Source organism: Vitis riparia, chromosome 14, assembly GCF_004353265.1.
Source record: "Vitis riparia cultivar Riparia Gloire de Montpellier isolate 1030 chromosome 14, EGFV_Vit.rip_1.0, whole genome shotgun sequence".
NCBI lineage: Eukaryota > Viridiplantae > Streptophyta > Magnoliopsida > Vitales > Vitaceae > Vitis > Vitis riparia.
In genome coordinates this window covers 22,449,528-22,472,963 of record NC_048444.1, presented here as the reverse complement: position 1 = coordinate 22,472,963, position 23,436 = coordinate 22,449,528, and the positions used below count along the sequence as shown (strand labels likewise).

Below are 23,436 nucleotides of genomic sequence, written 5' to 3'. Positions count from 1 at the left end.
ATCTGTCTCTGCCTCGCTAGACTGAAATCTTTTGATTTCTTTCTTTATAAACTAGTCAGTGCATGTGGTTTTAGATCCATATCTAGTGAAGAAGATTTGAAGATTCAGACTTGAATGGGGTATTCGTTTCCTGAGGAGGTTCTAGAGCATGTGCTCTCGTTTATAGACTCGGACTCGGACCGGAACTCGGTCTCATTGGTGTGCAAATCATGGCACGACATCGAGAGGTGGTGCCGCCGGCGACTATTTGTTGGGAACTGCTATGCCGTGAGCCCTGCGATAGCGATCCGTCGCTTTCCGGAGCTCCGATCTGTGTCCTTGAAAGGTAAGCCCACTTCGCGGATTTCAATCTGGTTCCGCACGAGTGGGGCGGTTATGCGTACCCATGGATTGCTGCGTTCGCGAAGGCGTACCCGTGGTTGGAGGAGCTGAGGCTGAAGAGGATGGTGGTGAGTGACGAGGCGTTGGAGTTGATTGCGAAGAAGTTTAAGAATTTTAGGGTTTTGGTTATGTACTCCTGTGAAGGCTTCTCCACTGATGGGTTGGCGACGATTGCAGCTAACTGCAGGTTCGTTTGTGTTTTATTAGAAATTTCAGTTCAGTTGCAGAGGAAATGCTAATGAAGAAAGTAAATCAAATTATGACGCTTACGCCTTCTGTTGTTGTGGTTTCAAAAAATAGGGGAAAAAGAATTCAATTTTACTAGGCCAAGTAAATGTTAGGGGATGGGGGGTTGATGTGTTTGTTTTCCCAGGTAAGGAAATGCTCTTTCCTTGGCAACCAAAGGGAATTCCGTTTTTAGAATTTGGTTGTTAAACTGGAAAAAGATACCTTTTACTTGTTGCAAAGTTTAATAATTACTGAGATTTTATAAAGGATTTTGCTACTTTTCTTCCTATTTTTCAAAGCTAATGTGTTTTTACACCTCATCTAATACAATCCCACCCCATTATTATGATTAGCTGCATTTTTGTTGGTAATTTGTTAAAAACCTTGTTTTCATAACCTGCTATAGGATTAAACTTTTGGTACAATGAGGGTCCATGATTCTGAATATCTGTCTCTTGCTTTGGTTAATGGAGATCTAGTCACTGTCAGTTTTTGCTTTTCCTTTGGCTTCTTTTGTTTGTCGTAGGACCACTGTAGTGTAGGGTTGCTTTTGGTTTTGGATGGTTGCTCCTTGGATAATGTGGGTTCTTTTTGAATCCCTCAACTATATTCTCTTCTGTTAATACATATTACTACAATTATTTATAAGTGTTGCTTACTGAGTGATGATATGAGACCCAACTCCTGATTCCAATGAGGCAGTAGACTCCCGTTGCAGGGTGACTTCTCCTCTCTACCCCTTCGAGACAGAATGCTAAACATGCACCCATTATTTTCAACCACAGTCGGAATGCCAGAGCTGACACATTTTTGTGTTTGTTTTTAATAGTGTGGATGCTTTATATTGTAGTCATGAGGTTCTGTAGACCTAAGTATCTGGAAGTTGATAAGTTAAGGAAGAAGCCCCATTTTTGGAAGAAACATGGAATTCCTGGAATCTTGTTTTCCTGGGGTTTTTCTATTAGTAATGTGGGAGGTTCTGTATAACCAGAAATGAGAATTGATTGGGAACTGTTAGAAATTCATCTTCTACTAGCACTAGATTTTGGGTGGTTTATTTGTCAACATGATAAGGGATTAATGCTGCTGTTGTAGCAGAGATCTTGTTAAAAATGCAGTCTTTTTATTTTATTATTTCCCTTATTTTGGCTGTCTATTAGAGTTTGCTTTGATTTTTAGAATTTTTAACCTGCTTTGTGTTGACTTTATTGTTAAAATATACAGGAACCTGAAAGAGCTGGACTTGTCAGAAAGTGAAGTAGATGATGTGAGTGGGAATTGGCTGAGCCAGTTTCCTGATTCTTATACATCCCTGGAGTCACTTAATATTACTTCACTAAGCTCGGAGATTAGATTCTCTGCCCTGGAGCGCCTGGTTGGTAGGTGCCCAAATCTGAAAACTCTCAAGTTGAGCCATTCAGTGCCCCTTGACCTGCTACCCAACCTCCTCCAGAAGGCCCCTCAGCTAGTTGAGCTGGGTTCAGGCTTGCACACGAAGGAAGTCCATCCTGATCTATATTCAAAGCTTGCAGGAGCTTTTTCAGGCTGCAAGGGGCTTAAGAGACTATGTGGTTTACAAGATGTGGTCCCTTCCTACCTTCCAACTCTCTACCCAATTTGCTTTGGACTTACATCCTGAACTTAAGTGATGCACCCATCCAATGCCCAGAACTCATCAAGCTGGTGAGCCAGTGCCAGAATCTGCAGCGCCTGTGGGTATGTGACATCTAATTCTGTGCTGTCCATTGATCTGTTGAAAGCTGCTTCTATTTGTCTTCAGATGGCATATTTTTCCATTTTTTCTGCTTCTTGTTCTTCCTTTTTCCATTTCACCTTAACTTGAACCTTGGCAGGTACTGGATTATATTGAAGACACTGGTCTTAATGCCCTTGCAGAATCTTGCAAGGACCTGCGAGAATTGAGGGTATTTCCTTCTGATCCATTTGGTCAGGAACCAAATGTCTCTTTAACGGAACAAGGCCTTGTATCAGTTTCTGCAGGTTGCCCCAAGCTTCACTCGGTTCTATATTTTTGTCGTCGGATGTCCAATGTGGCCCTATCTACTATTGCTAGGAACCGTCCCAACCTTACTCGCTTTCGTCTATGCATCATTGAACGCTTCCGTCCCGACTATATTACCTAGAACCACTGGATGTGGGCTTTGGGGCCATTGTTGAGCACTGCAAGGATCTCAAGCGCCTTTCACTTTCTGGTCTCCTCACTGATCGTGTATTTGAGTACATAGGGTCCCATGGCAAAAAGCTTGAGATGCTTTCCCTAGCTTTTGCTGGGGACAGTGATTTGGGTCTCCACCATGTTTTGTCAGGATGTAAGAGCCTCCGTAAACTGGAGATTAGAGATTGCCCTTTTGGTGACAAAGCACTTTTGGCAAATGCAGCAAAGCTGGAGACAATGCGATCCCTTTGGATGTCTGCATGTCAAGTGAGTTACAGAGCTTGTAAACTGCTAGGCCAGAAGATGCCAAGGTTGAATGTTGAGGTCATTGCTGAGCAAGGACATCCTGATTCGAGCCCTGATGAATACCCTGTTGAGAAGCTTTATATTTATAGGACTGTTTCAGGACCCCGATCAGACATGCCATCTTTTGTTTGGACAATGGATAAGAACTCAGCCTTAAGCTCTTCTTGAAAATCTAGAAAATATGATCATTAGTTCTCTGAATACCATGTTGAATGGAGACAGCAGGTACAAGCTCAATTTTCTTCTCTTCATTACAACTTCTATCTTTGGGAGCTTAGAATAATCAAGGTACTGTTTTTGTGTTGTTGAGAAGAGAATGAATAACTTGTAAAAAGGCTCCACAGTTGTATCGTTCCTTTATCAGTTGATTAACATTGGCTAGACCGTAAAGATTCATTTTTATGAATAAGATTTTTTATCACATGATTAACTTTGGCTAGACAGTAAAAGAAAATTGTGGCACCCTATATTATTTTTATGTTTGTTTTCATTTGATGATACTCTCAACTTGCAAGCTGTTTTGAATGTTTTGGAGTGTTTGTAGTTCAAATTGTTGATCCTGCTTTGGAGTTAATTCAATAAACTCTAATTCTGCTGCATCTCAACTTGGTCAAACCAGTTGCTTCTTAAATTTGCTTTAAGATGAATTTCACGGAGGATTATTTGAGATGGCTTAACTTCTGAATGTAATGGTGAAATTATTGTTGGCTATAGCAGCTTGTTTCTCACAGAGTTTCTAGGTTTGCTGCTTGATTTGTTTGGGGTTTTGATAGCAGTTCATAGCCTGCTGATTGACTATGATCTAGAAACAGGCCCAATGGATGGACTTAGTTGATCTTAGGTCACTAATTTAACTTTCACTTTGCTTTTACCCATACTAGTTTATGGTATAGTTTGCTTGCATTCTTAGATTTGAAGAGAACACACAAGCCAGCTAATTCTTGTATGTCACCCTGTTTTTGCTTAACTATATATCTAGGACTCTCACTTGGCCCCTAGGTCCTGAAGTTTTGAATTCTATCTCATGTAGGGCAGTATGTCACTACACTGGAAGAAGGTCTTCTCTGCTTTCCACTTAAGCAGTCGAGGACAGGCCCAAAGCCAATCCCAAGCAACAATGAAACTCCATAGGTTCTTTCTCTTCATCTGCACCTTCACAAGCATGTTACTCTCTCTCTCTCTCTCTCTCTCTCTCTGAAAGGGACCTTTTACTAATCCTCGTGTTTGCGTTTGTTTTCTTAAGTGATTTATGTGAAAATTGTGATATAATGTGTGATGTACTTGTTATCAACTCAACTTTTCAACTTTATTTTCTCGACAACTTTATGGGCAAATTTATGCTTTGCTAAGGGTGGAGTTTTTTTCCCAAGTCAACTATTTAGTGTTGGTCTACTGGCATCTAAACTCTGGTGTTAAATATGTTCAAATTGATTCACCACTATGATGTTTTTTGTCCATTGAATTGAAACCATGTAGTCCTGTTCTGGTTTGAAACTCTGAAGCTTTGATGTGAATGAATCATACAGTAGAAGTTCTGCATCATATGAGACAGATACCTATTTCCTGATCTTAGACAAGTTTGGGACCAGATTTATGGTATAGTTAGTCAAGAGAAGACTATGCCGAGTGAGACCAGTTCTACCTTAACTATTTCTTCTCGCAATTCTACCTCTTATCAGAAAAAGGAATTTCGTTCTTATGCTATTACCAGTGTTGTGTAGGTACATCCGAAGATGAAAGAGAGCAACTGTTCAACGTTGAAAAATCTTCATGCTTTCTTGCTTTTTGCATTTGCATCCCGAACTTGAGTCTTTGTTGCATTGGATGTTTTATGTTCTTCACATTTTTACATATTCGGTATGGGTTTTACATGACATAAAATATTTATAAAAGTATTTTTAATAATTTTTATTATTTTGTAAGGAAATATGATATTGCAATGACATGTCTGGAGGAAATATTTTATATATATGTTTTCTTTGTTGTGATTTTGGTCTAGGTTTGATGTTGGGTCTGAAGTCCAATAAAATGTACACGTTTTTATATAGAATATACATATCTTTATATGGAATATATGAACCAAATTCAAATTTAATGTGCGATTAAAAAATATTTTTTTTCTTTTTAAAAATGGAAAAGTGTTTTCAAAAAACTCATAATATAATTTGGTGGTTGTTTTTTTTTTTTTTTCAGTCTGAAATAAAAAACAACTTTTAAAGAACTCATTTTTAAAAAATAGAAGGAAAATATAGAGAAATTAAAAAAAATATATATATATATATATATAATTTATGATTTTATTATAATATATCTATTCGTATTTTATTAAAAACTATTGTTTTTAAAATTTATTTGTAATTAAAAATTATTTTTATTTTTAATAAAACTTGAATTAAATTTAATTTATATTATATAATTGAATCTAAAATGTTTTTATAAAATCAAAATTAAAAAATTTATTTTTAAAAACAATTTATCCATATAAATTTTTTATTTTTCATTTTTCTGAAACGTTTTTAAAAATAATCGATGAAACACTCTTATTTTTATAAAATATTAAAAAAAAAATTTTGAGTTCTTTTAACTTAAAAACAAAATTTAAAAATAAGGACAAGAAAACATGATTGCTTTTCAACTCTTGAAAAAATCTCTTCACGCTCTTTGTTTTAACTTTTAAATGACATATGAGACCTATCAATGACAACTTTCATCGAAAGAGAAAAATTGGTCATCCCAAAAACTGTGAGCTTAGAGGATGCTTAGTGAGAGCATCTGCAAGCTAATGAGCACTTAATGTACTGAACAAGAAGTTCTTTGTGCAAAACCTTACAGACGTATGGGATGAAGATCAAGTTCAATATGCTTCGAGTGACAATGGAAAACTGTGTTGGCAGCCAGATGAGCAGCACTTTGTTTATTACACCAAATGAAAGGGATATCCTGAGGAATGCATAACTCGTGTAGGATAGATTGAATCCAAGCAATTTCAGCTGTAGTCGCTGCTAAGCCTTGATATTCAGATTCAACACTACTACAAGCCATAATAAGTTGCTTACTAGAAGACCAAGATACCAAATTTGAACCAAGAAAAACATAAATCAGCAGCTTGGAGACCAAGGCTACAATTCAGAGTGCCCATCATATAGTGAAGAATATGGTTGATAACAATCCAATGAGTAGTCGTGGGTTTGTACATGAATTGACATACAATGTTGACAGCAAAAGATATATTGGGACGAGAGATGGTTGCATATTGAAGAGCACCAATAGTACTTTGATACAAGGTCTCATCCAAAAACGGATCACCATCAAATTGAGATAAGGTTTTACCAAGGCTACCAAGAGTGTAAGCAGATTAGGAGTCAAGCATGTGAGTCCTTGTAATTGTAAGTGCCTAATATATTTTTGCTAGCTGAGATGAAGAGCTCCCTGAGAAGAAGAAACCTCCACACAAAGAAAATAATTGAGGACACCAAGATCCCGAAGAGCAAAGGAAGCATTCAAGGATGTGATAAGTTTGGAATCTAGGCAGGACTACTATTAGGAACCAGAATATCGTCAACATAAACAAGCACAACAATGATATCTTGAGCAGTCCATTAGACAAACATTGAGTTATCAACTCTGCAACAATGAAACCCCCAATTGCAAAAGGTCATACTTAACTTTGTAAACCAAGATCAAGGAGCCTATTTGAGACCATAAACCACTTCAGTGAGCTTACAAACATGATGAGGAAAATGGGGATGAACAAACCCTAGTGGTTAACTCACGAAAACCTCCTCATCCAATTCACCAGTTAAAAAGGAATTGTGAACATGTAATTGACGAATAGTCCAACCAAAAGATAAGAGCAACAGTATGGATAGTACGAGTGACCTTAATAACAAGGTTGATGGTTTCAACATCCATTACATTGTGCTAGTTAGGGTCCTACATAGCCTGTTGACATGTTTCTGGTTCAGACACCACATCAACTAAGAGTAATTTTCGTTTGTATATACCATGCTTTGCATGAGTTAGCATAGGATGAATATTGACCATTGGAGTTGGCAAAGAATTCTCAGATGCTGAACTAAAGGTGGACTACAGGATAAACTAGGTGAAGCATATGAGGTAGGAGATGAACCAGAGGTGTTCTCAGAAGCAACCAGAGGAGTAGCTATATTAGAAGAGGACACCATACTTGGATTTAGTATAGGCACAAGTACAGGTGTAGAAATCGGAACAAGTGAAGTGGATGACAAAGAAGGATTAGAAAATAAAGATGAAGCAATTGGAAATGTGTGTTCATCAAATACTACATGGCGGGTGACATAAACTTGATCACAAGAGTTAATCAAGAAATAGATAACCCTTATGAGAGGTACCATAGCTGATAAAGAGACATAATAAGTCAATATGCTAACTTGTGCTTTCAAGTATAAGGATAATGTTGAAAGAGAGATAGAGAGAGAGAAAACCTTAATTCTCATTCATGTGTTTAACTTCTTACAATAGGGAAACATATATACAAGGCTAGGTTAAACTAACTACCATATACAAGACCTATATTAAGAAAGGAAAGAAAGATTGTACACTATAAATACATTATATTCAACACTCCCTCTCAAGCTAGAGCATATATGTCATATGCACCAAGCTTGTTACAAATGTATTTAATCCTAGGACCTCTAAGAGATTTAGTGAAGATGTCTACTAGTTGATCATTTGAATTAATAAAACTTGTAGCAACACACCCTGATGTGATCTTCTCTCTAATGAAGTGACAGTCAACTTCAATATGCTTGGTCTTTTCATGAAAGACTAGATTGGATGCAATATGTAATGCAGCCTGATTGTCACAGACTAGCTTTATCTGTTCATCTTTTCCAAATCCCAATTCTTGAAGGAGTTGCCTCAACTATATGAGTTCACATGTTGCCAAAGCCATAGCTTGATACTCAGCTTCGGCGCTTGATTTGGCCACTACATCTTGTTTCTTACTCTTCCAAGATATTAAGTTACCTCCAACAAAAACACAATACCCTGAGGTGAAATGCTTATCTGAGGGTGAACCAGCCCAGTCTGCATCTGTGTAATCAACAATTTGGGTATGGCCCCTGTCTTCATACAACATACCTTGGTATGGTGTTCTTTTAATATATCAAAGAATGCGGATCACAGCATCCCAATGGTTGTCACATGGTGACTGTAGAAATTGACTAACCACACTCATAGGAAAAAAGATGTATGGCCGAGTGATGGTGAGGTAGTTCAATTTGCCTACAAGTCGTCGATACCTCACAGGATCTCTTAAAGGCTCCCCCTATCCTGGTATAAGTTTGATATTTGGATCCATAGGAGTGTCAACAGGTTTACATTCTAACATCCTTGTTTCTTCCAAGATGTCTAAGGCATACTTCCTTTGTGACATAACCACACCTAAACTGGATTGATCTATTTCAAGTCCCAGAAAGTACTTGAGTTTGCCCAAGTCTTTGGTTTGAAAGTGGTTGAAAAGGTGTTACTTTAGTCTTTGGATACCCTCATGATCACTACCTGTAATGACAATGTCATCCACATAAACTACCAAATAGATGCACTGGCTCGAAGAGTTATGATGATAGAAAACTGAATGATCTGCTTCGCTCCGAAGCATTCCAAACTCTTGAACAACTGAACTAAAACGCCGAAACCATGCCTGAGGAGACTGTTTCAAGCCATATAGAGAGCGGTGTAACTTGCACACTAAACCAGACTCCTCCTGAGCAACAAAACCAGGTGGTTGCTCCATATACACTTCCTCGAGAAGTTTACCATGAAGGAAAACATTCTTAATATCCAACTGATAAAGAGGCCAATGACACATAGCTGCCATGGAGAGAAATAAGCGAACAGAAGCAATCTTGGCAACAGGAGATAAGGTGTCACCATAGTCACAACCATACATCTGAGTATAACCTTTAGCAACCAAGCGGGCCTTAAGGCGATCAACCTGACCATCAGGACCAACTTTAACAGTGTAGACCCAACGACATCCAACTGTAGATTTACCAGGAGGTAAAGAAACAAGATCCCATGTGTCATTGGAGTGTAGAGCAGCCATTTCATCAACCATTGTCTGTCGTCACCCAGGATGAGAAAGTGCCTCACTAGTGCTCTTAGGAAGAGAAACAGAGGATAAAGTAAAGACAAAGGCAGAATAGAATGAAGATAATCGATGGTAGCTCAAAAAATTATAAATAGAATGAGGATTACGAGTAGATCGATTACCTTTCTGAAGAGCAATAGGTAAATGGTCAGTAGATGACAGGGTTGGGGTAGGAGAAATCGGTGGGACAGGAGGTGAGTCATCAGGTACCTCAGTTGAAGAGAGAGGAGAGCAACAGCACGATGTCAATGATGATAAACCTGAAGAGGTCGAGAGAGCGCATCTGAAAGGGGGGATATATAGGGAAGTGGCAATATTTCATAAATGGGAAGAGATTCAGAGGATGAGAAGAATGGAGAGTCCTCAAAGAAGGTGACATTAGCAAAGAGAAAATAACGATGAGTGTCAGGGGGATAACAACGATAGCCCTTCTGAAGTCGAGAGTATCCCAAAAAGGTGCATTTCGTAGCCTTGGCGGAGAGCTTGTCCTGTCCAGGTGTGAGAGTATGAACAAAACAAGTACAGCCAAAGACATGAGGAGGAAGGAAATAAAGAGGTTGGGTAGGAAAAATGAGGGAATGAGGGATTTGGTCATCTAATATAGATGAGGGCATACGATTAATCAAGTAACAGGTTGTAAGAACCACATCCCCCCAAAAATGAAAAGGAACATGACTATGGAGAAAGAGTGTACGAGATGTCTCAAGAAGATGTCGATTTTTACGTTCAGCAACCCCATTTTGTTGAGGAATATGAGCACAAGATGACTGATGAAGGATTTCATGTTGGGACATAAAAGAAGTAAAGGATGTAGAAAAATATTCCCGAGCATTGTCACTGCGTAACACTCGAATAGAAACATTGAATTGTGTTTGGATTTCAGCATAAAATTTCTGGAAAATAGAGAATAACTCAGCTCGATTTTTCATAAAAAATAACCAAGTACATCTTGAATAGTCATCAATGAAAGTGACAAAATACTGAAATCCTAAAGTAGACGTAGTCTGACATAGATCCCAAACATCAGTGTGGACAAGTTCAAAAAGAGACTTTGCCCGATTATTCAAACGCTTTGGGAACGAGACACGAGTATGTTTCCCAAGCTGACACGACTCACACGCAAGCGACGACAAAGTGGAAAAATGAGGGACCATCTTCTGGAACTTGGAGAGACTAGGATGACCCATACGATTGTGAATGAGAAGAGAAGTATCAGTGGAAATGCAAGTTGCAGGAGATGAAGGTGATGTAAGGTGATAGAGGCCTTGAGACTCATGCCCTATGTCAATCGTCTTCCTCGTACTCCGGTCCTACAAGATCACAGATTTATCAGAAAAAGTGATATAACAGTTAAGAGTGCGGGTTATTTTGCTAATGGAAATAAGATTAAAAAGACACTCAAGGGCATAAATGACAGAATGGAGAGGTAGGGAAGGGAGAGAATGAGTTAAACCAATACCTTTAGCCATAGTTTGGGAACTATTAGCTAAAGTAACAGTATGTAAGGCAGAGGTAGTAGTAATAAAGGAGAAAAGGTGTTTATTACCAGAGATATGATTAGATGCTCCGGAGTCTAGAATCCATGAGCCAAGAGAAGGAGACTGAATAAAGCAGATAAGACATTACCGATCTGGGCAACAGAAGCAACAGAAGCTGATGTGGCTGCCTAATATCGAAGATAGGCATCATAATCACTACCATTAAGAGTGATACTCTGAGATGTGGAGCTCGTAGCGGAGTTAGGTTGAGATAGCCAAGGATTGAAAAATCGGGAAATATTGGATATCGGTCGTCCTCGAAACGATAATCATCATCGATTATCGATCCCCGAGAATATCGCCAAAAAATCGGCAAAATCGCCGATATATCGGCGAAATATCGTTAAAGCATTGATAAATCAGAGATAAATCGCGGTGGAGGCACGCGTGGAGAAGCCGAAGGACAAGCTCAAAAAATCGGCGATTTTACTTATATATCGCCGATTTTTTCAAAAAATTGATGATATTTTGCCGATAAAATTGCAATTAATTGGCGATTTTTTTCAACTTTAAGGAATTTGATCCGACGGCCATATTTGAATTTTTGAGGATCTAATGGCCCAGATTTCACTCGCGTATTTGTAAAGGCGTCCAACGATCAGATTTGTGATCCAATGGTGGAACATCAATCTTCACTTTATCCAAGGGCTATGAAGTGTTTCCAACGGTTATATAAAGATCTAATGGTGAAATTTGAACCAAATTTTGATCCAATGGTTAAAATTAATGTATAACGGCTATTTGACCATCCAACGGCTAGTTTGACCAAAAAAATTCCTATAAATACCCACATTCCATTCCATTTCATACATCAAAATTCCTATATAATCTAGCAAAATTTTTTTTGAAAATTTGGTGGTGAAGGGGATTAACTCCAAGTCAAGGCTAATTAAGGTATGTCTTACCTTTCATAAAATTTATTTTTATTATGCATAATTCAATTTTATTTATTATATATAGTTTAATTGATATTATCTAATTTGAAATTTTGTCATTTTAACATTAAATTTCATATGGAATGGAAATTGATTTGACATATATGCATATTTAGCTTCATATGGAAATTTAATTCATGCATAATTCAATTTTAATAATGATTCTTATCAAATTCATGAATATGCAATTTTAATTTAATTCAAATTAAATTTAATTTATATGGAAATGTAATTGTAATGTTTATCTATTTCATATATGCATAATTCAATTTTAATTTTAATTTTTATTAGTAATGATTCTTATCAATTTCATGAATATGCAAATTTAATTTAATTTAATTTAATTTAAATTTAATTCATATTGAAATTTTATTGTAATGTTTATCTATTTCATATATGCATAATTCAATTTTAATTTCAATTTTTATTAATTCTTATCAATTTCATGAATATTAAATTTCTTACATGTTTTATCTTTAATAATTTTAAATTTGATATTAGTTTCATAATTCAATTTTAGAAAATGGCTAGTGAAAGCGGTATCATGGGTCGAAATCCTTGTTGGAAATATTGTACACCTATGGAAGAGAACAAAAATGGAACAGTATGCAATTACTGTGGGTTGGCAATAAAGAGTGGTGGGATTACTCATTTTAAATTTCACCTATCACATACAGACCCTAATTCAAATACAAAAAGTGTCCTAATATGCCTCCAAAAGTGAAATAAGAAATAAGACGACTTCTAGAGCAAAAAAATAAGGCAAAAGTGAAAAAAACTGCAGATATAGAAGATATTCGATCTGAATTGCAAGACACAATGGGAAGAAGACATAGGCATGTAACTGATGAGGACGATGAGGAGAACCTTGGTGGTGATGATGCTAATGGAGATGATGATGTGTATATGTATCCGACTGACATGCACCCTGATGAGCGGCATGGTTATAAAGAGACAGTTCAAGCATCAAAAGCTGCTAAATGGAATCGACAACAAAAAGAACATTTTGTAAAAGGCAAAAGAAAAACAGGTATAATATTAATTTGAATTATTACTGTTTCTTATCAACTTTATCAATAATATTAAATTAACATATATGTTTAATTTTAATAATTATAATAGGCGAGTCTTCACATCCAACCAATCCAACAACAAGGCAAATGTGAAAATCGCAAAGTGTTCGATATTAAGATCCATCACTGCCTGATGCGCCCTCATTGTACAAAACTTCAGCAGCAAGACAGAAAAATATGAAAAATCTTTTCAAGGTGGTGCCATCAAGGAAACCATGGGACGTTTGATTAGTAAGTTCTTCATATATGAGAGTGTTCCACCCAGTAAAGTAGACCCTCACCACTTCAAGAACATGATTGTTGGTGCACAACAAGCTGGTAATTACTATAATTTTAAAAGTTGTATTCATTTTAACAATATCATTACTATTTATATAGTATGATTGCCACAAATGTTCTTATATGCTTTAATTATATATGGATGGTAGGTATGGGTATAGAACCACCGTCTCCTTATGAAATCAAACACAAGTATTCGGATATGGAGTACAAAGACATGGAAGCTTATGTCAATATTCAAAGAGAAAAGTGGAAGACTTATGGATGCACGATTATGTGTGACGGATGGACTTGGCCCACGAAATTAAGCATAATTAATTTCATGGTATATTCAAAAGGTAGCACAATCTTCCTCAAATCTGTTGATGCATCAAATAATATAAAGGACAACAAATACATATATGGTTTGTTGAAGGATGTGATCAAGGAAGTTGGGAAACAAAATGTGGTACAAATAGTTACAGATAATGGGTCGGCATTCGTGAAGGCGAGGAAGTTGTTAATGAAGAAATACAATCTTTATTGGACTCCGTGTGTAGCACATTGCATCGGCTTAATGTTCGAAGACATCGGTAAAAGGACGAGTGTTACAGATGTGATTACAAAAGCTCGAAAGATAACCAACTTCATTTATAACCATAGTTGGTTGCTTGCGCAGATGTGGAAAGTGTGTGGTGGAGACATAGTTCGTCCTGGAGCAACAAGATTTGCAACCAATTATATGGCCCTCGACAGTCTTTTGAAAAAGAAAGCAAACTTGAAGAAAGTGTTTATCAGTGATGAATGGGCACAACACAACTTAAGTCGCACATTAATCGGCAAAGAAGTTGAATCACTTATGTTTGACCATGCGTACTGGGAGAGAGTGGGAAAGCTAGTGTCAATATATGAGGCGCTATACACGGTTCTTTGCATTGTCGATTCAAAAGTTGTTCCTACAATACCATTTGTGTACGAATTGATTCGAGTTATGAAAGAGAACCTCATTCGACTTAATGCTAAAGAATGGGTGTTAGAAATAATTACAGATCGTTGGGATAGAACTCTTAATCATCCTCTTCATGCAGTAGGTAAGTATTATTCATCTTCGAAAGTTATTGGTATTTAATATGTGTCTTTCATAACATTCTAATTTTACATTTCTACTTTACTATTATAGCATTCTTTCTTAATCTAAGATTTCAATATAAACGTGGAGTTGGTACTGATCCTGATCTACTTCAAGTTGTTTATGAAGTTTTTACGAAATAAGATCCTACATCAGAAGGTCTTAGTCAATTTGGAAATGAGGTAAATTATTAGAGTTATAATATAAATTAAATAATTGAATTTCATTTGCTCAACTTTTTTACTTTCAATTATTTAATATGTAGATTATACTATTCCGAGATGCAAAAAGAGGATTCGGTGATCGAGCAACGATTGCTTCGAGGTCAGAAATGGTTCTCGGTGAGTATCATTTGTGAATTAATAATTCATTTCATTAGCTTATTATTGTAGCTTTCCAATATAAGTACTAATATCATTTATTTGGTTGTAGCTGAATGGTGGTTCATGTATGGAAATCACACTCCTACATTAAGAAGGTTGGCTATCAAGGTTTTATCGCAAACTGCATCATCTTCAGCTTGTGAGAGAAATTGGAGCACGTTTTCCTTAATTCATACAAAACAAAGAAATCGGCTTGCTTACCCGATGCTCCAACAATTAGTTTTCTGTTATTATAACATGAAACTAAAGATACGTGACATGAAAGCATAACATGACAAAGTGTTGGTGAGGATTACCTCGATTTACTTGACATTGCAACTGAGGTTGGTGAAGAAGAAGATAACCAATTATTTCAATGGGTTAGACCTCTTCATTTAGATGATGAAGATGGAAATCCCGACCCATGAATTGCCGCACATGTCCGAGAAGCAGGTGTCGATGTTGATCGAGTGTTATCCGAAGAAGTTCATACTGATAGTTTCATCCAAGACACGAGAGATTCATTTCGACAAGGAATTTCTCAGCCGACAGTCACTTCTTGACCTTCTTTTGACTCCACGAGTGTTGAACATAGTAGTAGACCTAGTGCTACTGGTACTTCTGCTTCCAGTTATGATGGTTCAAGAGGAGAGGGACCAATGATGGTAGTGACCCTGGAAATGATGAAGGGGATGGTAGACAACAACAACAAAGTGGACAACCATTGGCATTTACTTGTGAAGATGATTTCACACATTGTACTCAAGATGAAGACCACGACTCTAGAAGAGCCAATCTAGGTGTTGGAGCCATTGGAAATCCATATAGAGGAAGACAATGAAGGATGATGCCATACAACAAGGACTCATTGTCGACCAGTTTTGTGTCGATGAGTGTAGAGACTCAATTCAGTGATTCATCAAACGAAGCCAACATTTATGCCCCTTATGCAATAAGTTATGGTCAGCCTCCTCAAAATCTTTCAAGTTCCACTGATGAAGAGTATGAAAGGTATAACTATCCTTCTTCCACACAAATGCCATACTACCTTCCACATCAGCTACAACAACAAGGATTTCAAACGAGCACATGGGAAAACCCTGGATTTCTCATCCATGGACAGGTTGTCGGTAGGACTCAAGAAATTTATGCATGGCATGTTCATACATACAATCAATACTATCGAAACTCCATGTCCTGGTATGAATATTGTCTTCAATAAGATGGGCTCCCTTCATCTAACAATAACAATATGATGGAACCACATCGATCTTCATTTTGGTATTAAGGACCATTGCAATGTCATATATATTATGTTTATGTGTAAATCGTTTTCATTTAATAAAATCAAATATTTCTTAACTCAATTCTAACTTTCTAAGTGTACAATTCTAAATTTTATATTTTCTATTCTTAAAATCCAAGTATCGTAAACCGGTTACTGATATTTTTCTTTGACCATATTTATGTCAATTACACTTATAAAATAACTTTAATATATATATATATATATATATTCTTGCTTATTTTATCATTCTTTGGATTTTTCTAAGCATTCCCATCAATTTTGGATAATTTTTGTCTCACCGATATTTGATGAAAAATATCCAACGATATTTCTCTGATATTTCCGATATATCCGTAAAATCCAAGTACTGATATATCCGTATTTACCGATATTTCAATCTTTGGAGATAGTAGAGGATTAGATGACTGTGCAATGTGGGCAGTGCAAGAAGGTCGTCCATGTAACTAATAGCAACGATCTCGAGTGTGACCAAGCTTATTACAATAGGTGCATTGAGGACATTGTCCTCAACCCTGATTGCCACTACGTCCTCCTCGAGAGTTAATATGAGAGGTTAACACAAATGAATCTGAAGGACCATCAGTCGACAAGGTCTGAGTAGAGGAGAGGCGTAAGAGACAAGGAAACACATCAACCAATGATGGTACAGATGGACTAGCAAGAATCTGATCTCGGACAGACTCAAGATCTGGACGAAGGCCAATGAGGGTTAACACCATAAAGAACTTGTCAGTCTATATTTGTTGAGCTTGAACACCATTAGTGAAGGGCATCAAAGTTAAGAACTCCTCGTTAAGAGACACAATCCGGCCAATATAAGTAGACAGATCCAGGTCCTACTGTCTCACATGAACAATATCAGAAACCACCTTATAAAATCGTTGAATATCAATTGTGTATAATCCTTTAGCCTGAGTCCAAAATTTAAAGCACGTTTTGTAGGCACGAAGATGATGTAATATTTTGGGATCAACAGATTGCCATAATACGCTGCATAATTGTGCATCGATTTTCTTCCATTGCACTTTGTCAACATCAGGTATAGCATCCTCAGATGTAATAAGATGATTCTCATAACCTTGTCCCATAGACCAGAGTTCCACGGACGCTGACCAGGAGAGATAATTCTCACTACCAATCAATTTTTCCGATGTGATAATAGGAGATCCAGAGATGACGGATGTAAAAATAGGATTTTTAGTCGTCATATCCACTTCACCTAAGATTGAATCACATTTGGATCGAAGAGAGCCCTAAAGGGAGGTCGGATCACAGCTATGGAAGAAGAACCTGGTATGTCGGGGCCCAAACAAAGGAGAAAAGTGACTGGAGATGAAGAAGAGGCCTTCCCAAGGCACACATAGGTCTCGGCCAAGGAAGGGAGCTGCCGTCGGAGGCCGGAGGAGGCTGAAATGCCAAAAAAAATGGAGAAGCAGGGTTCGGCGAGGACTGAAATTCAATGAAAGTATTGTTATCTGAGCGAAATTTTGATACGTGAATCAGGTTAGAAGTTAGATGAGGAACATGGAGGACATTTTTGAGAGAAAATAAACATGATGAAAATTGAAAACCCTTAGTTCCAATATAGGAAGTTTCTTACTGCTCCTAACTGTCACCTTGTCGTATCCATGATAAAGTTGAACATTAAAGATATTTTAAGCAGTCTGATACAGATTATATGTGTGATCACCAAAGGTGGAATGCGATGCAACCATTGACGACATCTGATTGTTATTTGGATCATGATAGTTGATATCTAATCGATGGCAGCAGATATGAATCATGTGGCCAAACTTGCCACAAAGTTGGCATTGAGACTTACTGAAATTATTGCCTCAACTACCTTGTCTTCCACCATGACCTGTATTTGGATTAAAACCAATACGGCCTCCATCATGATTAAGACCAACAGAAAATTGTTTACCAGGATAATGATTTGGGTTTTGGCCTTGAAATATGTAGAAGCTTTGATCTCCTTGTCCAATTTACTGATATCTTCTATTAAAATTTCTGCTTTGTGTAGTTGCAGCAGTTGCTAAAGCAACAACACTTTCTTCAACTGAATTTTGTTGTTCATATTTCAACAGCATACTGTGCCCTGAATTAACACTCACCTAATCATCTCTAGTAGTAATTGAAGCAACTAAGAGAGTTATAATCAGGACCTAACCCTCCAAGAAGTTGCATGACATGGTGTTGATTAGAAACGGGTTCAGAAATTGCAGCTAGGTTGTCAGTTATACTTTTCATCTTGAGAACATACTCCATCATGGTCAAGGATCCCTTTTTCAAAGTTCGAAATTGCAATCAGAATTGTAACATGTGAGCTTTGGAGGAATCATAAAAAATCTTTTCCAATGCAACCCAAGCAGATGGAAAGGTTATGCACCCTACAAGTTGTGCCGCTATTTTTGGAGAGAGTGATGAATAGATCCAGTTGAGGATCCTTCAATCAAACCTTCTCCAAGCCACCAAATCTAGATTAACCTCATCGGAATCAGTCATCTTCAGCGGGCATGGCCTCAATCATTTGATTTATTCTTCAAATCCATTGGCAAACACCACATTTTCCATTTGTGAATGCCAAAAATTATAATTTCTCCTGTCTAATTTCACAAATAATGCATGATTTAGAGTCTGAAGATTTTGAGAAGATTGAGTATAGTTTTCAGAGGACACTAGAGCAGAGGTTTGTGAAGCTTAAGATGATGTTGAAGGGGCTGCCATAGTGTTTGGGAAAAGGAAAACTTCAAGCAAATTTTCTTTCCAGAATGGCTCTGACACCATGAAAGATTTAGAAGTACATTTTCAGAATCCAGGGAAGGGTCATTTATACAAAGTACAGAGGTGAGTTAACTCTTAACTATTTTCTAACAACTAACTCTAGTAACTAGTTAGCACAATCCGAATCCATTACGAGGTTCCAGGTTGTTGAGCTCAAAATTTGTTGCTGAAGCTTCTACTTATTACTATGATTATTTATCTTTCGAACTTTGAATGAATCTATTAATATACCATTCATCATATACTAACAGAGAATTTAATCTACTTTGTGCAATAAATCTCATCATATATTGACTATATTATTAACATAAGTTGTTTGTTGAACAACATGTTAAGCATACAATTCATTACAGATTGGTCAGTACTAAGAGTCAATATAACCAAGAACTGGGCTTTCCAACAAACTTCTAAAACCCTGCTTGAATCAACTTGTGAAAAGTTAAAAACTTTTTTATTAGTCCAATACAGTGTCTATGTCTATTAGACTAATTTTGATCAAAAAAATATATAATTTTAAAAATAATTTAACATAAAATTCTAAAAATATTACTTCTAATAGAAATTTTATTTTACCTTATACATGAAATACTCCCTGCTAAAGCTAAAAACAGAAAGTTACCTCAAACAGGACCTTAAGATGTCTATGTTAACTTTCCTTGAAAAAGAAAGACCTTTTTTAGGGTCAAAAGGATGCAAATCTTCATATTAAAGTGCACATGAAAGCTACCTATTTGGGGGTAGGCATGGTTTGCCCTAGGCAAGCTTTTAGTCATTCCAAAAATGGAACTATGAATTTAAAAATATTCATAATAGTACAAGGTATAAACCCAAGTCCAAGGTAAATCTCATCACAACTACTAGATTTTGAAGTAAAAGCAAATAATGAGCTTAATGCCTGCCATTGCCTCAAGCATATATAGCCTAACATCATCCAATGGACTACTATAAAATATGGGAAATATTTAAAATGAGAGAAATCTATTTCAACTCCTGGAAAACAGTTGCCAGCTTCTGTTTTTGGAACTGACTAGTTAATTTAGAACAGGATCAAGAGTCTATTTTAATTTGCATAACAGAATGAAATAAATATAAAAATCCAAACTGTAAAAATATAACCAACCTAATTTACAAGGGAGAGGCAAGGAATAATGGAGTTTTAGATGAGTAACTTCTATTCAACCTTCTATGTCCTCACCGGTCAGGGTAAAACGCGGTCTCCTTCACTGTATTTCTGAGATAAGATTTGATTCTTCTTTTGAGTTTACTCTGTACAGGAACTCTATGATGATCACTACTATAGATCTTACAAAATGGCTGCTAATCCCACAGAATCCCCTTCTTCAATCCTGGGTTCTGAAGCATTAACCATACTGCGAGGCCTTGCTGAAAGTTTCAAGGACAAGAGACTAGTAAGCACATTTATTTGAATGGCTATTTGAAAATTAAACTTGTAGAAACCATGCATGATTCTAAAACAGCTAAATGCTTAGGAATTTTAAGCAATAGTTTTTGACCCAGATTAGGGAAAGAAGAAATAGGAACAATAGCTATTCGTGATAAAAGGATCAGTGCTGAATAAATAAATTCAAATGCTTCCAGACCATTTCAGTTACTGTATATTCACAATTAGGATTGCTTATTTTGAATAGGAAGAAATCCTTCCCTATGCTTTGTTCTCATGGTTTAAAATTCAATCAAGACAAGCTGAAACTTTTCTGACAGTGCTGAAATCGAATACTCAACAGCACCCAGTTGTCCTTAGATTAAAATTCAGATTTGAAGGAAGAGGAATTTTCTTGCTCTTCATATAGTTTATGGGGGAAAAAAGGCCCAATAATCATAGAATTAAGGTCAAGATTAATGAATTCTTTTCCAACAAAATAATCAATCAACAGTAACAGCAGATTCTATTCAACAATAACTACAACATCACAACCACCACTGGATAACCAAAGCCCACTTGCTAGAAGGGGAAGAAAGACCATATAAAGGCAGAAACTTGATCAGCTTTAGGCTTTGTTTGATTCCCATAAAGTTTAAGAAAAAGAATATAAAAAGGAAAAAATATGAGGAAAGGAAAAGATAAGAAAAATTATAAAATTTTCTCCTATTTGATTGTCCATGGAAAAGTAGAAGTATAGAAAATTAAACTGATGAGGAATTCAGTTCTCTCAAGCATTCTCTACCCTTTTTAAGAAAAATGAACTGGAAAATCTTTTAGCATTTCTCCTCCTCTTTCCTTTATACTTTTCTCCTTGTCTTTTTTCATGATATTCAAATATAAGAAAATAATTTTTCTTAACATTTTTTTCCTTTCCTTAATACTTTCTAGGAGCCAAACATAGCCTAAAATTATGATGAAAAAGAAAATTATAGATATCCAAGTGAGCTTACTTGAAACATTTGTAATCACATTCATGCTTTTCTGAGCAGCAAGTGCTTTTAACTTGTTTCCTGTGGCTAATAGAAGCAAGCTTTTCATATGCTGTTTTTGCTCCTTAGGGCTAGATGTCTTTGCCAAAGCTTCTTCAAAAGCAAGCAAATCATAGGGTGTAATGCAAGGGAGAGACAGCAAAACCTGTGAGCATTGAGCAACACATCAATCATTGATAACTTTGTGTTACGTTCATCTAATCAAAGTGCATTCCACTTGTAAAACACTTTAAGCAAACACATTTTAACATTGACGGACTACAACTAACCTGCCGTGGAGATGGGTCTCTATCCGAAAGATACACAAAGATCTCACGACAGAGACCAACCAAATCGGCACTGACAAAAGCATTTGACTCAAGGGCCAAACCTTGGATAATTGCATAAAATAAATCTTTAGCAACAAATTCCCGAAGTTCTACATTGGAACTTGAAATAGCTAGAAGAACCACAACTCCACAAAAGGAAGAAACTTTAGTCACAGCTTCACCATCCGTCCATGTAAAAGCTTCTAAACTTATCTGCGATAGTGGAAGAGCCAGACCCTTATGCTTCAAAAGGAAACTGCAAATGAACCACAATTTCAAGAAAACTTACATCTACAGCATGACGAAAAAAACCAGACACAAACTAGTCTCATAATCACTGTAAACAGTAAATCATAAGAAAAAATGTGCTATAGACATACCCAACCATAGAGGTTGATGCAAATGCATCCAAATCCTTGAGGAAGACATGTCCCCACGGCTGACATGCCCAGACTGTTCTAAAGAAGGAAGCCCAGTATTCAGTCCTGGTGAAGCTAAAACTGAGAGAAGTGCACATATCTCACGAGTTAAATCACGAAGTAGCTTTTCCTCCATTACTTCCACTTTTAAGTCTGATCCAGCAAGTATGGCATGTACATCTGGAACCCTGGCTCTCCCTTCACGTAGAAGACAAGACCATGAGCAGCTAAGAGCTTGCTGAGAATGAATAAATAATGGATGAAGGAGCTTTTCCAGCCACTCCTCCCACAAATCCGAAGGGCAAAATTTAACCAAAGGAATCAAAACTGAATGGATGAGCTGCCTTATATGCCTGAACTCCATTGATTGTATATTCTCCATTAGCGCTATAGCAAGAGAACTAATATCCAAGCATTTGAAGAAGGAATCACCAATGGTCGTTGACAAGCCCAATACATTATACCTAGAGCCACAGAGATGCATCAGCACCCTTCAATGAACCAGAATAACAAATAATACAAATAGAAAACATGCTTGACTGGTCCATTGTTATAGAAGAAAGGCCATTATATTTTTCCATCCTCATAAATTAAGCATCCTATATTATTCCTCAATCACCTATTGGTGAAGGTAATGAAGAACATTTCTATATTTTGTAAAGTTAAAATGATATACATTAAAAGGTCAAATGATAATGGTTTTCTCAAAAAAGGGAAAAAAAATAATGGGAAAAATTAACCACTTGTCAATCTCTTATATTCTTTTGACAAAAAACTCAATTATTAAAAAAATTCGAGCACATCTTCCACCCCCACCACCCAAAAAAAAAAAAGCGAGAAAGAAAAAAGGGAAAAAGCCCATCTTGAATGACTTAATCTGTCAAACCTTGAAAACTATTTATTATTCTTGAGCAGTGGAACAGACAATGTTTCCTTGCTGATGAATTCATTTGTATTCCCACAATAAACAATTGAAACCAATAACTAAAACCATTCTAACCATAATGGTGTTCAAACACTGTCACTGCATAATTGTACAGTACATAACATTTGTAGAGGAAGAATCTGATTTTAAGTACAGAAAATTTATAAATGAAGTCAAAATTGATCTTGATTGTGTAGAAGTAATGCAAACTCTTTTGCAAAAGTTCAGAGATACTTCATAAAAACCTCAAGGATACTCGTTAATAGCATCTTCGGAGTCTTCAACAATTGTCAATTGAACATTGAAAGGTTTCACAACAGCACAAACATCATTAAAGTATATAAAAGATTCAATCATCAAATCACCACATCAAAAATAACTTATACATACCCACTATCTCTGATGCCTTTCAACCAATTTCGTATGTCAGTTTCATGTGATTCTGCATACTCCTTATTCGTGTCAATCTGAGATCCATCAATAAAACCTGCTACACTCTTTGACAATTTAGGGTTCACTTCCCCAAGAAGACTAGTTTGTTCAACCTCACTCATGATCATTGCAGCTTTTATCTCCCCAGGTAATGATTGACTTACAGGAGGAGACCAAAGAGAATGTATAGCACGAAGCAGCTGCAGAAGAACAAGGACAATTTGCATTAAATTACAATGTCGTACTTGCACAAAAAACATCCTCACATGCTTCCTCTTGAGGCACCTTTTTCAGGGTGAAACTTTTA

The 23,436-nt window shown here is 36.6% G+C and overlaps 2 protein-coding genes and 1 pseudogene across 2 annotated transcripts in view; 2 read left to right on the top strand and 1 right to left on the bottom strand.

The window, feature by feature from the left end:
• Positions 1 to 7: 7 nt before the first annotated feature.
• LOC117930976 lies at positions 8 to 4,440 on the top strand (annotated as a pseudogene).
• Positions 4,441 to 12,516: 8,076 nt separating this feature from the next.
• Positions 12,517 to 15,182, top strand: LOC117930544. Its single transcript, XM_034851186.1, has 5 exons — positions 12,517 to 12,727; positions 13,388 to 14,119; positions 14,228 to 14,339; positions 14,423 to 14,498; positions 14,919 to 15,182. Exons 1-5 carry the CDS (start codon positions 12,517 to 12,519, stop codon positions 15,180 to 15,182), a joined length of 1,395 nt encoding a protein of 464 aa, XP_034707077.1.
• Positions 15,183 to 19,564: 4,382 nt separating this feature from the next.
• Positions 19,565 to 23,436, bottom strand: part of LOC117930153 (protein HASTY 1) — a 44,209-nt gene continuing 40,337 nt past the window's right edge. The window contains 6 exon segments of the mRNA XM_034850637.1: positions 19,565 to 19,995; positions 21,007 to 21,190; positions 21,315 to 21,609; positions 21,734 to 21,776; positions 21,779 to 22,236; positions 23,088 to 23,329. Of these exon segments, the coding sequence (XP_034706528.1) occupies positions 19,916 to 19,995; positions 21,007 to 21,190; positions 21,315 to 21,609; positions 21,734 to 21,776; positions 21,779 to 22,236; positions 23,088 to 23,329 (1,302 nt within the window). The 3' untranslated portion in view covers positions 19,565 to 19,915.